Below are 13,735 nucleotides of genomic sequence, written 5' to 3' on the forward strand. Positions count from 1 at the left end.
CAGGGGTCCAAGATTATCTTCTGTGTCTGTGTTAATTGGTTTCCCTTTTCTTTGTTGAAGAGGGTCTGTGCAATCCTTCTGCCTAGTCCGCCATCTTCAAGGCTGTAGTTTTTGTTTTTCTTCAGTAGGTGTTTCAAGTCCTCTTAACTTTTCAGCAAGCAAAGTTGTGTCATCTGCATATCATAGATTGTTAATGAGTCTTCCTCCAATTCTGATGCTGTGTTTTTCTTCATATAATCCAGTTTCTCAGAGTATTGGTTCAGCATACATATTAAATAAGTATGGTGAAAAGATACAACCCTGACACATACCCTTCCTGATTTTAAACAGAATCTTGCTCTGTTTGAATGACAGCCTCTTGGTCTATGTATAGGTTCCTCACAAGCACAATTCTGGAATCCCCATTCTACACAATGTTATCCATAATTTGTTATAATCCATACAGTGAATACCTTTGCACAGTCAATAAAACACAGCCATAAATTAGGACACTTAAATTTACCCTTATTTTTTTCTTTGATAATCTTTATAGTTTTAGGTTCTACATTTAGTTCTGTGATACATCTTGAGTTAGTTTTTATATATGGCATGAGATATGGATTTTATTTCATTTTCCTGAAAATGCATATATGGTTTTGCCAGTATCATTTGTTAAAGAGTCTTTTCCCCCATATCATGGATTTTGGCTCTCTGTTGAAGATAATCTGTCTTTAATGGATAGATTTAATTTAATGGGTCTCTTCTGAAATTCATTTTGGTATTTTCTTCTTTTCCTGTCTTTTTAATGACCTTTTGTTTTCTTCATGGATGATGTTCTTGATGTCATCCCACAATTCCTCTGGTTTTCGGTCACTGGTGTTCAATGCATCAAATTTGTTCTTTAGATGGTCTCTCAGTTCAGGTGGGACATAAAAGGTCACATTTTGGCTCTCATGGACTTCTTTTAATTGTCTTCAGCTTCAACTTGAACTTGCATATGAGCAGGTGATACTCTGTTCCACAATCAGCTCCTGTCCTTATTTTAGCTGAAGATATTGAGCTTCTCCATTGCCTCTTTCACAGATGTAGTCACTCTGATTCCTGTGTATTTCATCTGGCAAAGTCCATGTGTATATCAGCTGTTTGTGTTGTTGAAAAAAGGTATTTGCAATGATTAAGTTGTTGGTCTTGCAAAATTCTATCATGAGATCTCCAGCAACAGTTCTATCACCAAGGCCGTATTTTCCAATCATAGGTGATTCTTTTTTGTTTCCAAATTTTGCATTCCAGTCACCTGTAATAATCTACACATCTTGATTGCATGTTTGCTCAATTTCAGACTGCAGAAGTTGGTAAAAATCTTCAGTTTCCTCGACTTTGGCTTTGGTGGTTGGTGTGTAAATTTGAATAACAGTAGTTTTAACTGGTCTTCCTTGTAAGCATATGGATGACAGTATTGTGCTTCGGGATAGATCTTGAAACATTTTTTGTGACAATGAATGACATGTCATTCCTCTTCAACTTGCTATTCCCAGCATAGTAGATCATATGGTTGTCTGATTCAAAATGGCCAAAACTGGTCCATTTCAGCTCACTAATGCTTTGCATATCGGTTTTTATGTGTTCCTTTTCATTTTTGATAACTTCTAATTTTCCTAGATTCATACTTCATACATTCTATGTTCGAATTATTAATGGGTGTTTGCAGGCATTTTTTCCCATTTTGAGTCATGACCCTTCAGGTAATGGAGGACCCAAACCTGTACTCCATTCATGTCATTAAGGTCAACTCTACTTTGAGGAAGCAGCTCATCCCCAGTCATATTTTGAGTGCCTTCCGAACCGGGGGCTTCATCTTCTGGCACTATATCAGACAATGTTTCATGGCTATACATAAAGCTTTCCAGTCATTTATCAGACAGTGTTTCACTGCTATTCATAAGGTTTTCTGTGGATGATTCTTTGAGAAGTGGATGGCCTCTCCCTTCTTCTACTATGCTCTGATAATTCATCTAATCTCTTCTGTATTTATGGGAAAAGCTATGTTTCAATGCCTGAATTGTATTTGTTTTGTTCTGTTTTCCTTAATCCACCTTGCCAGGGGTTTCACCTACAGTATTTGTTTTTGAAATAATGAAATTTTGATTTTCAATATTTCTATTGTTTTGTGTTTTTTTTCTGTGTAATTAGTTCTACCTTTATTAGTACCTTTCTTCTCTCTCTTGATTAATTTTAATGTTCTAATTCTATTTTCTGAATTTGCACACAGTATTTTTAGTTTTTTAAATGATAAAGGCTTTTATAAATTTATAAATTTTTCTCTGAAATCTTATATGTATCTTATGTTGTTGTTGTTGTTGTTATGTGCCATGGAGTTGGACCCGACTCATAGCGACCCCTCCTTGGGTTTCCGAGGCAGTATCACTACGGAAGTAGGATTGCCCAACCTTCCTTCCGAGGAGTGGCTGGTGGGTTTGAACCGCCAGCCTTCTGGTTAGCAGTCAAGCGCCTTAGGCACTATGCTACCAGAGGTTTTGATATTAAGTGTCTTATTTTTAATAAATTTTTTAATTTTAGATAGTATGTTTTTAGTTTTGGTTTCTTCTTTGATCTAAAAAAAAAAAAAAAAAAAACAAACTGTTGCCCTTGGCTGTAATCTTTATGGAATCAGATGGTCAGGCCTTTCTTCCAAAGTACCACTAGATAAGTTCAAACCACCACCCTTTTGGTTAGCAACCAAGCACAAACCATCTGCACCACACAGGAACTTTTCTTTGATGTAAGTATTGTCTTTTAAACTTTATTTCATTTTCAAGTGATTTTGTTGAGGATAATCTTCTGGTTGCTTGATTTTAGTTTCATTAAACTATGGTAAGAGAATATAAATTATAAAATATCTGCATCTTTGAAAATTATTAAAGTTTTATTAATGGTCAAATCCATGGTAGTTTTTAGAAATGTTTCATGGATAGACGGGAAGATTTATCATCCAACGGTCCTGAGCTCTATATATTGACTCAAGCTTGTTTACTTGCAGAATGGATTATTAAAATTCTCTTTCATGATGGCTATAGCTCTGGTGGCCTAAGGCACCAGAGTAGTGCCTGAGGCATTTGACTGCTAAGCAGAAGTCTGGCAGTTCAAAACCACCAGCCACTCCTCAGAAGAAAGGTTGGGCAATCTACTTCTGTAGCTATACGGCCTCAGAAACCCAAGGAGGGGTCGCTATGAGTCGGATCCGACGCGACAGCAGTGCATTGCGTTGCATATAGACACACATACACACGAAAAAATGCTCTTTTATCTTGGCTTATTTTTTGGTTGCTTGATTTGTCAAATTCTAAAAGAAGGAATTGAGAAGTTCTTCTTCTGTTTTCAGGAGTTCTGACTTTACAGTTTTTCTACTATAATTCTTTTAGTGCCCAAAGGTTGCAACTGTGATGTCTTCTTGGTAGAGTGAAAATTACGTAATATCACTCTTGGTATACTTAAGGACTTTGGCCTTGAATTCCCCTTTATCTGATATTCATATTGCCATTCTAGTTTACTGTTATGTACATTTTCCTAGTATGCCTTTGCTTATCTTTTTATTATCTATTTCATTTTTATTATGTTACAGGTATATTTCTTGTGAAAACTCATTTCTCTCTACTGTTTTATTCAGTCTTCCTTTTCCTTTATCTTGAGATTTTTGTTCTAATTCAATCCTCATTAGGTAGGAGTATTTCCTTGAACAATTTCCTCAAAATACCTGAATGTTTTTCTTTTCCTTTAACTTAAGAATACTATTTTGGTTAGGTTTAGGATTCTTGCTCACATTTCTCTACCTCAAACATCTGTAACCAGTATTCCTTTGTTTTGTAGCTAGTGGAAAACCCAGTGCTAATCTCATATCATGACTTTGTATGAAACATGTTCTTTCAAACTTCATGTTTATAAGAGACCCTATCCCTTCTTGGAGCTCAGAAATTTCTTTAGACTATGTCCAGGTGTATATACCTTTTAAAAATTACTACTACTTAGAATTCAGTGAGCCCTCTCAATCTGAAGATTTGCTCCCTTCTTCTGCTTAGCTGAGTTTCTCTTGGCATTCCTGGGTGGTGCAAATGGTTAACATGCTTGGCTGCAAACCAAAAGATTCAAGTCTGCCCAGAGGAACCTTGGAAGGAAGACCTAGCAATCTTCCACGTAATCAGTCACTGAGAACCCTATAAAACACAGTTTAATATACCTGGGGTTGTCATGAACTGGAGTTGACTCCAACACATCTGGTTAATGATAAGTTTCCCTCAGATATTCCTAGACCTTTATCCCATATTCTCATGACAGTTCTATTTGCATGTTAGGTTTTCTGATAAGCCCCAGATATGCCAAAGCTGCCGATCCAAGGACCACACTGAGAAGTGAGAGAGGGGATCAAAGATTTAACTCTGTCTGGGTTCTCCTCAGGGCTCCAAGGGATTGTGGCAGTAATTTAGATGCTTAGCACTCCCTGAGACCTAGGTAGACAAACTCTGCCCTTCTAGGCAGGGAAGTAAGCCACATAGCTCACCAGGAGCAGCAGCAGTACCGACTGTGCAGTCTCTTCTCTTGTCTCTCCCTGCAAGGCATCCAGTGCCTGGGGCAACTTGGATGCTAGGCCCAAAACACTTCTCATAAATAGGTGAAAAATAGCACCAACATGATGTTTAGAGAGAGATGAACCAGAAATGCAGGTCAGTGGCCTCACTCTGGACCATCAGTCAGGTCATTTGCATCCTCTATGGGAACAGCCTTCTTATCTGACTTTTCCTTTGTTTCCTTTTTATGTTGTTGTTGTTATGTGCCATGGAGTTGGACCTGACTCATAACAACCCCTCCTTGGGTTTCCCAGGCGGTATCACTACGGAAGTAGATTGGTCAACCTTTCTTCTCAGGAGTGGCTGTTGGGTTTAAACTGCCAGCCTTCTGGTTAGCAGTCAAGTGCCTTAGGCACATTCCTTTGTATAGAGAGAGGAAAGTTTAGTCTGAAATACAGGTGTTAGAGGATGGAAGTGAGAGTGGCTTGTAAGGGGAATCACCTAGATGAGCTCAAAGAAGCCAGGACTCACTCATTCTTGATGGCGTAGTGTGTGCCAGGCACTAACATGGTGCTGAACAAGATGGCTAGTGAAGAGCAGTTTCGACTTTCACAACTACAGCCCAACTCCCACAGTCTCATCTGATCCCAGGCACAGCTCTATGAGGATCTTACTCCTACCATCATTTGAGAGATAAAGAAACTGAGTCACAGGAAATAGTGTCTTGGTGAACATCTCTTGCTCAAGTAACAAATGGCAAAATTAGGATTTAAGCACACTTCCCTGACTGGACATTTTCTATAGCACCTTGCTACTCATCTAAATACAAAATTTAGGTTTTGCTGCCCTTTGACTCACCCTCTAGGAGCTGGAACTGGCTTTCCTTGGTGCTTCAGATGTGTTTCACTCAACCTCCTGATATTATCCCTTTCAACCTCACCTACTATGTGTCTTACTTTCACTGCAATAGGAATGCAAGTCACAGCTGTGCCAGGACCTAGACACAGTACCATATCACACCATTCCATACCATACCGTACCACTTACCATCAAGTTGATGCTGACTTATAGTGATCCCCTGTGTGTGAGAGTAGAACTGTGCTCCATAGAGTTTTCAATAGCTGATTTTGCAGAAGTAAATCACCAGGGCTTTCTTCTAAGGTGCCTCTGGATGGATTTGAACTTCCAACCTTTCAGTTAGCAGCTAAGTGTGTTAGCTGTTCATACCACCCAGGGACACCAGCTGCAGTACAGTGACATGTTAATGATTGTGAAAACATCTTCTTTCCTTTGTTCCCACTGACATCTCTGTCCTGGTCTCCATTGCTGCTCTGATAGTGCAGCCTCTGCTGGATGTGACAGCCCAACATCTGGAACACCCAGCTGTGGGAAAGACCATGTGGACAGCTTCCTGTCACTGCACAGCAAATGATCGATTGCATCCATTTGAGCCCACCTGTCAGAGATTCGGCTTCATCACGGCCTGCAGCCGGCAGCCCTATTCCTCCTATTCCTCCTATTCCTCCAGCACAGGGGAGGCTAGGAGAGAAACTCCAAAAGGCTGGCTCTGTTATGAGTATTAGTAATTTGGTGATGTCCCCATGTGAACCATTTAGAGTTGAATGCTGAGGATTAAAACAGTCTGCTTTAGAGAGGAACATCTGGTTCATTTGTGCTCTTAGCAGTAGCAGCATCAGCCAGTTTTGCTTCTGCTGCTCTAACAGAAGGGCCAGCTTGCTGGGAAAACAGCAAGGCTGTAACTGTTTGGTCCTCCTGAGCCATTGCATCATTCTGCCTCCAGGCCTCTGCTCCTGAGGTCCCCACTCTCTGGAGTGCTTTCACTTTCTCCTTGCCACCTGTCTTAGACTGGGTTCTCTAGAGGAGTAAAACCAGTGAAGTATATATATATATGGGGGGGGGGAAGAGATTTATTTCAAGGAAATGGTTCAGGTAGTTGTGGAGGCTGGCAAGTCCCAAATCTGTGGGTCAGGCATCAGGCTAGAAGCTTTTTCTGACACAGAATCTGCAGGTCAGGCAGAAGATTGCTGGCTCACATCCCAAAAACCAGAGGTCAGAGGACGACGAGTTGGATGCAGTACTAGTAGCAAGTGAGCTTTGCCAGAAAGCCCATGTATATTGGATGCAGACCATACCCCCAAGGAAATTCACCTTATATCAGATCACAAAATGGAGGTTAATTATATAATACTGAGAATCAAGACCTAACCAAGGTGACACATAACACTAACCATCACACCACTATATAAATCCTCCCTTGAGTCTTCAGTCCCTGGTGTGCTCTTCTGCCCCCAGTCAACACCACTCTCCTTTATTCAGCATACACTCCCCCTTCTGCCATCTTGTGTACAAGATATAACTGAAGAGCCTCAGACAAACTTCCATGTGTGAAATCTTCAGCAAGTGCAGCCACAGTGTGGCAAAGTAAAACTAGAGCCCAAGTCTCCTTTCTCCCTGCCCATATATTCCTTGACTACTGTGGTCTGTGACTCATATTCTCATGTTCTCCATTTGCCCAATGAGCTGATATGCCTGTCCCCTGCCCTGCAATCTGAGCTGGGATTATGTTCTGGAAAGAGTTAGTTGTTGCATCAGGGAGGTCACATGGTAACTGTGGTTATCTTTTTGGCTTGGGAGAGGGCAAACTCTAGGTCCCCTTCTTGGCCCCCATTCTACTAAGGTGTGTGCTCATCTGTCTTCCAGTTCTGGCAGTGTGGACAGTGGGTAGACGTAGTGGTGGATGACCGCCTGCCTGTCCTGTACCAAGAGTACCTCTTCGTGCATCCTCGCAGAGACAACAATGAGTTCTGGCCCTGTCTGCTGGAGAAAGCCTATGCCAAGTAAGGATGGGCTAGCTCTCTATGGGGCTTCACTGTTGGCCTGATCTTCCCAGCCTCTTACCCTGACAGAAGCTCCTCACCAGCTGGCCCTGGGGCTGTCAGCAGCTGTGTCGAATACAAGAAATGTTCCTAGGAGTAACAGGGCCTTTGCTGCATGAGTTGGCAGCCTCCACAAACAATCACTGTGTGAAAGGCTACACATTGGGGCCATTAGGAAAGATCCAGAAACACATACTAAGGAGTAGACAGGGCAGGACAGAGATTTGCATTGACAATAATACTTTTACAAAGGCTAGTATAAAGGGCAAAACAAAATATAATATCACGATCAAAGTCTGATGAGAGGGCAGATGAGGCAGCAAACAATCCTGACTTTCTGCAGCTCTAGAAAGGAGGTGGCATTTGAGGGAAGCTTTGAATGATGGGTAGAATTTTAGCAGGAGGAGATATTTAGGGATGGTTGTCATCCCCAGCAGTGGACTTGGTTTAAGCAAAGACCTAGGAGTAGTACAGTGCCATCTGAGGTGCAGGCAGTTGGGGGCCTGACGTGGCTGCTGTGAGATTGTATGTATGTGTGGGGACAGGAGTAGGAGATGGACTTCCTCTTTATTATATGGTCAAAATATCACAGTTCAAAAAAAAAAAAAAAAAACCTCACTGCCATTAAGTCAATTCCAACTCACAGCAACCTCCATTGGGTTTCCAAGGCTGTAAATCTTTATGGAAACAGACTGCCTCTATTTCTTCCACAAAGTGGCTGGTGGCTTCAAACCATCAACTTTTTGATAGCAGTCACATGCCTTAAACACCAGGGATTACCTTTTGGTGTTGAAAAGACCAAAGACCTTATAAATACCTCAGTTTGTATATGTTACTTAGACTCTTTGGGTTGCTTTTGTTCAACAAATGTTTATCAAACATTTAACTGTATGACAGTCACTGTGCTTGGCACTGGTATAGAAACACTCTCAGACTGGCTCAAGTGGGTGTGTGTAAAAGTAGGTGGGTATACATGTGCATATGTGGAAGATGGTGCTACTACACACAGTTTATGAAGAGAGCCTCAAATACATAATCAGAAGAATGCAAATAAAAACAATAGTGAGATATCACTTTACTCCTATCAGGCTGCGAAAGTTAGAAAACTGGTAATTCCAAGTGTTGATCGAAGAATTTTCAAATAGTGTTGGTGGAAGGAAGATTGATGCAGACATTCTGAAGGGCAATCTGATAATACTTAGTCAAATTAATGATATTCATACCTCAGACCCAGCAAGGCCACTCCTGGATAAAAATCCCAAAAAGACTCCCTAGGAGACATGTAAGAGGTTGTACATGGCCATTGGTGGTACGCTGAGAGCCCATTGCTGGGCAGGCAGGTCAGACAGGGTGACTGCCCTCATGGAACACCATGCAGCAGTCAGAAGGCACAGATCAGACCTATATATAGCAACATGGGGTGTCCTCAGAATCAGGCTGTTCATGAATAGAGAGTCTGGACACTGAAAAATAAAACACAAAATTATTTATGTAAATGACAACTACGTGTACTATAATGCTTACTTAACAAATATATATACAAACAAAAAGATGCACATTAAACACCCTGCAATGGTTGGCTGTGGGTAGAGGGAAATGAGAGTGGAGATAAAAGAGAATGACTAAGTAAATTTGTGAAATGCAATGAAGAACAAGAATAGGACTTTGCAATGAGGAAAGCATAGGAAAGAAAAAGCAAAGATGCACACAGGGCTAAGAAGAGATGGAATCTCTCAGAAGTCCAAGAGCAGGAATTCTAACAATTCTTGGGGATAAGGAAACTAGAGAAAAGTTCTAACCTCTGTTTTTCCACTACCATTGCTGGGCTGTCCTCTGCTTTCCTTCCTGATCATCTGCTGTTCCTCTTCCCACCAGGTGGCTTCTTGATCTACATCTTTTTTTCTGCCTCTTTTTAATATCTTCCTCAGAACTCTGACTTTCCCTCAACTCTCTAGACTCCTCAGCTTAGCCTCACAACCTCCTTCTACACATCTGTATAGTTTCAGCTTCTGCTACCCTTTACCCAATACTCTGCTCATTGTTCTATTCTAATTGCCCTATTGCTCCAGTCAGCTGTGACCACAGTCAAGCGGCTAAAAACATGGCTGCCTGGGGCTGCCACTCTCCCAGTTAGCAGGAGCTGTGGGAGAACATTTTCCTCAGAAAGGGCTGTGTGTGAGGGAGACCCCATGAGGGATGTATCAGAGCTAAAAATCAATGCCAGGAGATGAAAGGACAGAGGACCACATACCCTGAAAGAGAAAATGAGCAGTGGACAGTGTTATTGCGTCAGAAGATCTCCCAGAGACCCTCCTAACCAGCCTCTCATTTCACAAATGAAGAAGCTGAAGCTCTGAGTAGTGTTGTGATGGCTGGTGTAAGTAGCTAACCTAAATCTGCCGCAAGTATTTAGTCACGTGACTAGTGGACATCACTTAGCAAATGGCAGCCCCAGCTGAGCCCAGCCCTGGGCCATACAAGCCACTGCCATCGAGTCGGTTCTGACTCATGGCAGTCCCATGCGTTACAGAGTAAACCTCTCCATAGGGTTTTTGTGGTGAAATCTTTACAGAAGCAGATTACCAGACCTTTCTTCCGCAGCACCACTGGGTGGGTTTGAACCTCTAATCTTTAAGTCAGCAGTTGAGTGCAAAACATTTGTACCACGCAGGGATCTTCTGAAGGTCACAATCTAAACCAAGAGAGTCAATCTAAACTTGAGGCCTCTTTTGTCCCCATTCCTTCTTCTGAGCTAACTTGTGAAAAACTGAAGTTGTTGCTTATTTCCATTGTCAGGAAGAGCTGCTCGTTAGCATTTGAGAATGAAGCCCAGATAACATCCAAGGCGTTGAACCAATCCATATTTTTAGGGAGGTTAATTCACTTCTAATCTACTTACACAAATACTGCCATTATCTTTCCAGTACGATTCAGCCTTCACCACTTCAGGGCCTTCTTGTTTCCTTATGTAGAAGGGAACAGCGTGGCAGCTCACTTGGTGAATTAGAAAGCTTACAGAATGAAATGATGACTTTGACCCCATTTTGTTAACAGCTGACTTGAAGCAATCATTCGGCCTGAAAAGAAATAGGAAAGTGAACTTAGAATCCACATTCCATCCCCTAAACGAACCTATCAGAGGAGAAAGTGTTTCAAACTATTAAGCTATTTAAAAGCTTTTCCCCCATCCACAGAAGGAAGTTATAGAATGCAAGGGGGGATCAAATAGAATTAAAGCACTTCACAGGTGAAAGGGAATTCTGCATCAAACCCTACCATCTTCTTAAAAGATGAGAAACTGAGGCCCAGAGAGGTGAAGTGATTTGCCCAACATCACACAGTGTTGGAGGCCAGGCTGGGGTGAGAAATATTCCCTCTCATCAGGCACTTTTCACCATCACTTGATACTGTCAGTCCGGAAGGAAAAAGACTGGGATCTTTGCTTCTTTTGGGGCTCAGTGGCTGGTCCATGGAGCCTCAGCACAAATATGGAGAGCCCATGCCCCCCATATGGAAAGGGCCTTCCTTTTCTCAAGGATGTAGGCAATAGCTGAATAAACATGTTGACTCCAAACTTGCACTTATCCTGGCATTTGGAAATGGAGTTCTGATGAAGCAGTGCCTAAGGCATTTGACTGCTAACCAGTAGGTGGGAGGTTCAAACCCACCAGCTTCTCCATGGAAGGAAGCTGGGGCAATCTACTTCATTAAAGATTTACAGCATCAGATGATCAATGGGGGTTGGAATCAACTCGATGGCAGTGAACTTGGCAGCTGGAGAGTCTGGGAAATTAATTGGTCAGATCCAGTCAAAAGTAGGGAAAACCCATGTTGGGAAATTGTTCCCTCAACCAAAATCAAACCCATTGCTGTTGAGCTGATTCTGACTCATAGTGACCTGATAGGACAGAGTATAACTATAAATCTTTACAGAAGACTGCCTCATCTTTCTCCTGCAGAGTGGCTACTGAGTTTGAATCACTGATCTTTTGGTTACCTGAATCCTTTAACCACTGTGCCACAAGGGCTCCTTTTTTTTCCACTAGAGGTAATAAAATAGAGAGGAGATTGGGGAGACAAGATCTGGGCTGCTCATAATCTTTTTAGAACCTCTGCAGCCAAAAAATAAAGCATTTCAGCATCCTTTCTGGCTCTGATTAAAAAAAAAAAAAACACTGCCATCAAGTCGGACCCGACTCATAGCAACCCCTCCTTGGGTTTCCAGGGCAGTATCACTACGGAAGTAGATTGCCCCATTTTCCTTCCAAGGAGTGGCTGTGGGGTTTGAACTTCCAGCCTTCTGGTTAGCAGTCAAGTACCTTAGCCGCTGTACCACCAGAGCTCCCAGCTCTGATTTAGACATCTGAATTCTTCCCTCCTTCATCTCATTGCTGGGCAGAGAGACATTTCCTCAAAATGAAGTTGAAGTCAAGGGAAATGGAAATGCTGTCATGGAATTCCTGGGTTCAGGGGACAAGGAGTAGTGACAGGTGTGGTGAACACAGTTCTATCTTATTTCCTTTCTATTTCCTGTCAGCAAAAGGGCTAAGAATAGTTGCTGTGTTCCTGAACCATCAGCAGAATTTGTGAGCTCATGTTTGTAAAGCAGAGAGATGGCTCCTTGTCAAAACACCTCAGGGACAGTCTTTGTGGGCAGCGAGAAGGCTATGGGGAGACACTGAGGGAGGGGCCGCAGGCCACTATAGGGACCATCCTGCCAGCTGTAATGACTGCAGAATGATGCAGGATGTAAAACATCAGACAAGACCAAAGACAATGAAGCAGGAGCCTTGAAGTAACAGGGAAAGAGCCCAACAGCTGCTCGTCTAGAGCGGGTCTGGTGCAGCCCCATGTAAAGTCCTAGAGAACCCGAGAGCATATTGCCAAGAAGGGTTATTGCAGTGAGCAAGAAGTCATGTCATGCTGCTGGGCTCTACAGTGAGTTCTAGAAAGAACTCCAGTCCCTGTGAACTTCCAGTACCCTAAGCATAAACCCAAAAACCCACTGCCATCAAGTTGATTCACTCATAGTGACCCTATAGGACAGAGCGGAACTGCCTCATAGGGTTTCCAAGGCAATAAATCTTTACAGAAGCAGACTGGCACTTCTTTCTCCTACAGAGAAGCTATGGGTTCAAATCACCGACATTTTGGTTAGCAGTTGAGCACTTCAACCATTGAGCAGCCAGGCTTCCTTACTCTAAGCACAAAACACTCTTAATTTAAAAACAGGAGCCAGAATACCTGTTGGCAATCAAGAGTCAGGCATTCAGGCCAACCACACATAATCGTGATTTGCAAGCGCCCAGAGATAGGAGTGTAGTGCCAGTCATGACCCGCGGTCAGATATAGGGAGAGACAGAAAGATAAGATTTAGAGACTGTTTTAAGCAAGTTGAGATAACTTGAGAATTATTATATTATTATTGTCCCTGTGTGTCCGTACCTTTCTTTAGCAAAGACTTCCTAAACCATCCATTGCACTTATGCTTGAGGTTGTGTCCTGTGCATAGTGGCTGCTTGATACCTATTCACTGAGGTGAACTTCTTTGAATGCTGGCAGCAATGAAAACTTGGTGGGAAAGAAGTGTCTGAGGAGCCCTCAGAGCTGGTCCAGTCAACCTCACTTTTTCTACTGGAAAGGCTGAGGGCCAGAGATGAGAAGGCTCTGAGGTGTGTTATATAACACTCACCCTCCATTAGGTTACCTTCAGTAAAGTCAACATACTTACCTAAAATTTTAGGGTGTGAATGGATTAATTCTGAGACTGTGAACAGGTTCTGAATTCTGACTTGAGATTTGCACAGAGTGAGGACAGAGGCTGCATGTGGCCCCATGGGCATCAAGCTTATGGACTGTGAGCTCACTGAGGGTTGGAATGGAGCTTTGCTTATGTTTATATTCTAAAAGCCTAGCACAGGGCCTGACGTACAAGAAAAGTGAAACCTATGAGAGCTAGAATTCAGTGGGAGTGCCTCATTGTTCCAGGTCTTGCAAGTTTTCCACCTTTGGCAGGGTACAGCCTAACCACTTTTCTATCATGCTCTATTAGGTGGAAATATTTGAATTTTTCTTCTCTGACAGTTTTCCATCTTACACAGTTTCCGGCTTTCTTGGGTTGTACTATACTTAAAACTATTATTAAATTGAACAGGAAACAGATTATCATCATATTATATCTAATTATATCTATATTCTATACTATCATATTATATCTTATATTACATCTAATATATATATAATATTTAAAAAAAAAAAACAAACCCAAACTCACTGCCATTGAGTCCTTTCTGACTCATA

The 13,735-nt window shown here is 42.0% G+C and overlaps 1 protein-coding gene across 1 annotated transcript in view; it reads left to right on the forward strand.

The window, feature by feature from the left end:
* The window catches only part of CAPN13 (calpain 13), a 98,500-nt gene that overhangs the window by 26,542 nt on the left and 58,223 nt on the right, over positions 1-13,735 (forward strand). Inside the window, exon 4 of the mRNA XM_007938808.1 lies at positions 7,260-7,396. Within this exon, the coding sequence (XP_007936999.1) occupies positions 7,260-7,396 (137 nt within the window). The remainder of the gene's footprint in view (positions 1-7,259; positions 7,397-13,735) is intronic.

Source organism: Orycteropus afer, unplaced genomic scaffold, assembly GCF_000298275.1.
Source record: "Orycteropus afer afer isolate SDZICR_OR568_19922 unplaced genomic scaffold, OryAfe1.0 scaffold00054, whole genome shotgun sequence".
NCBI classification, from domain to species: Eukaryota; Metazoa; Chordata; class Mammalia; order Tubulidentata; family Orycteropodidae; genus Orycteropus; species Orycteropus afer.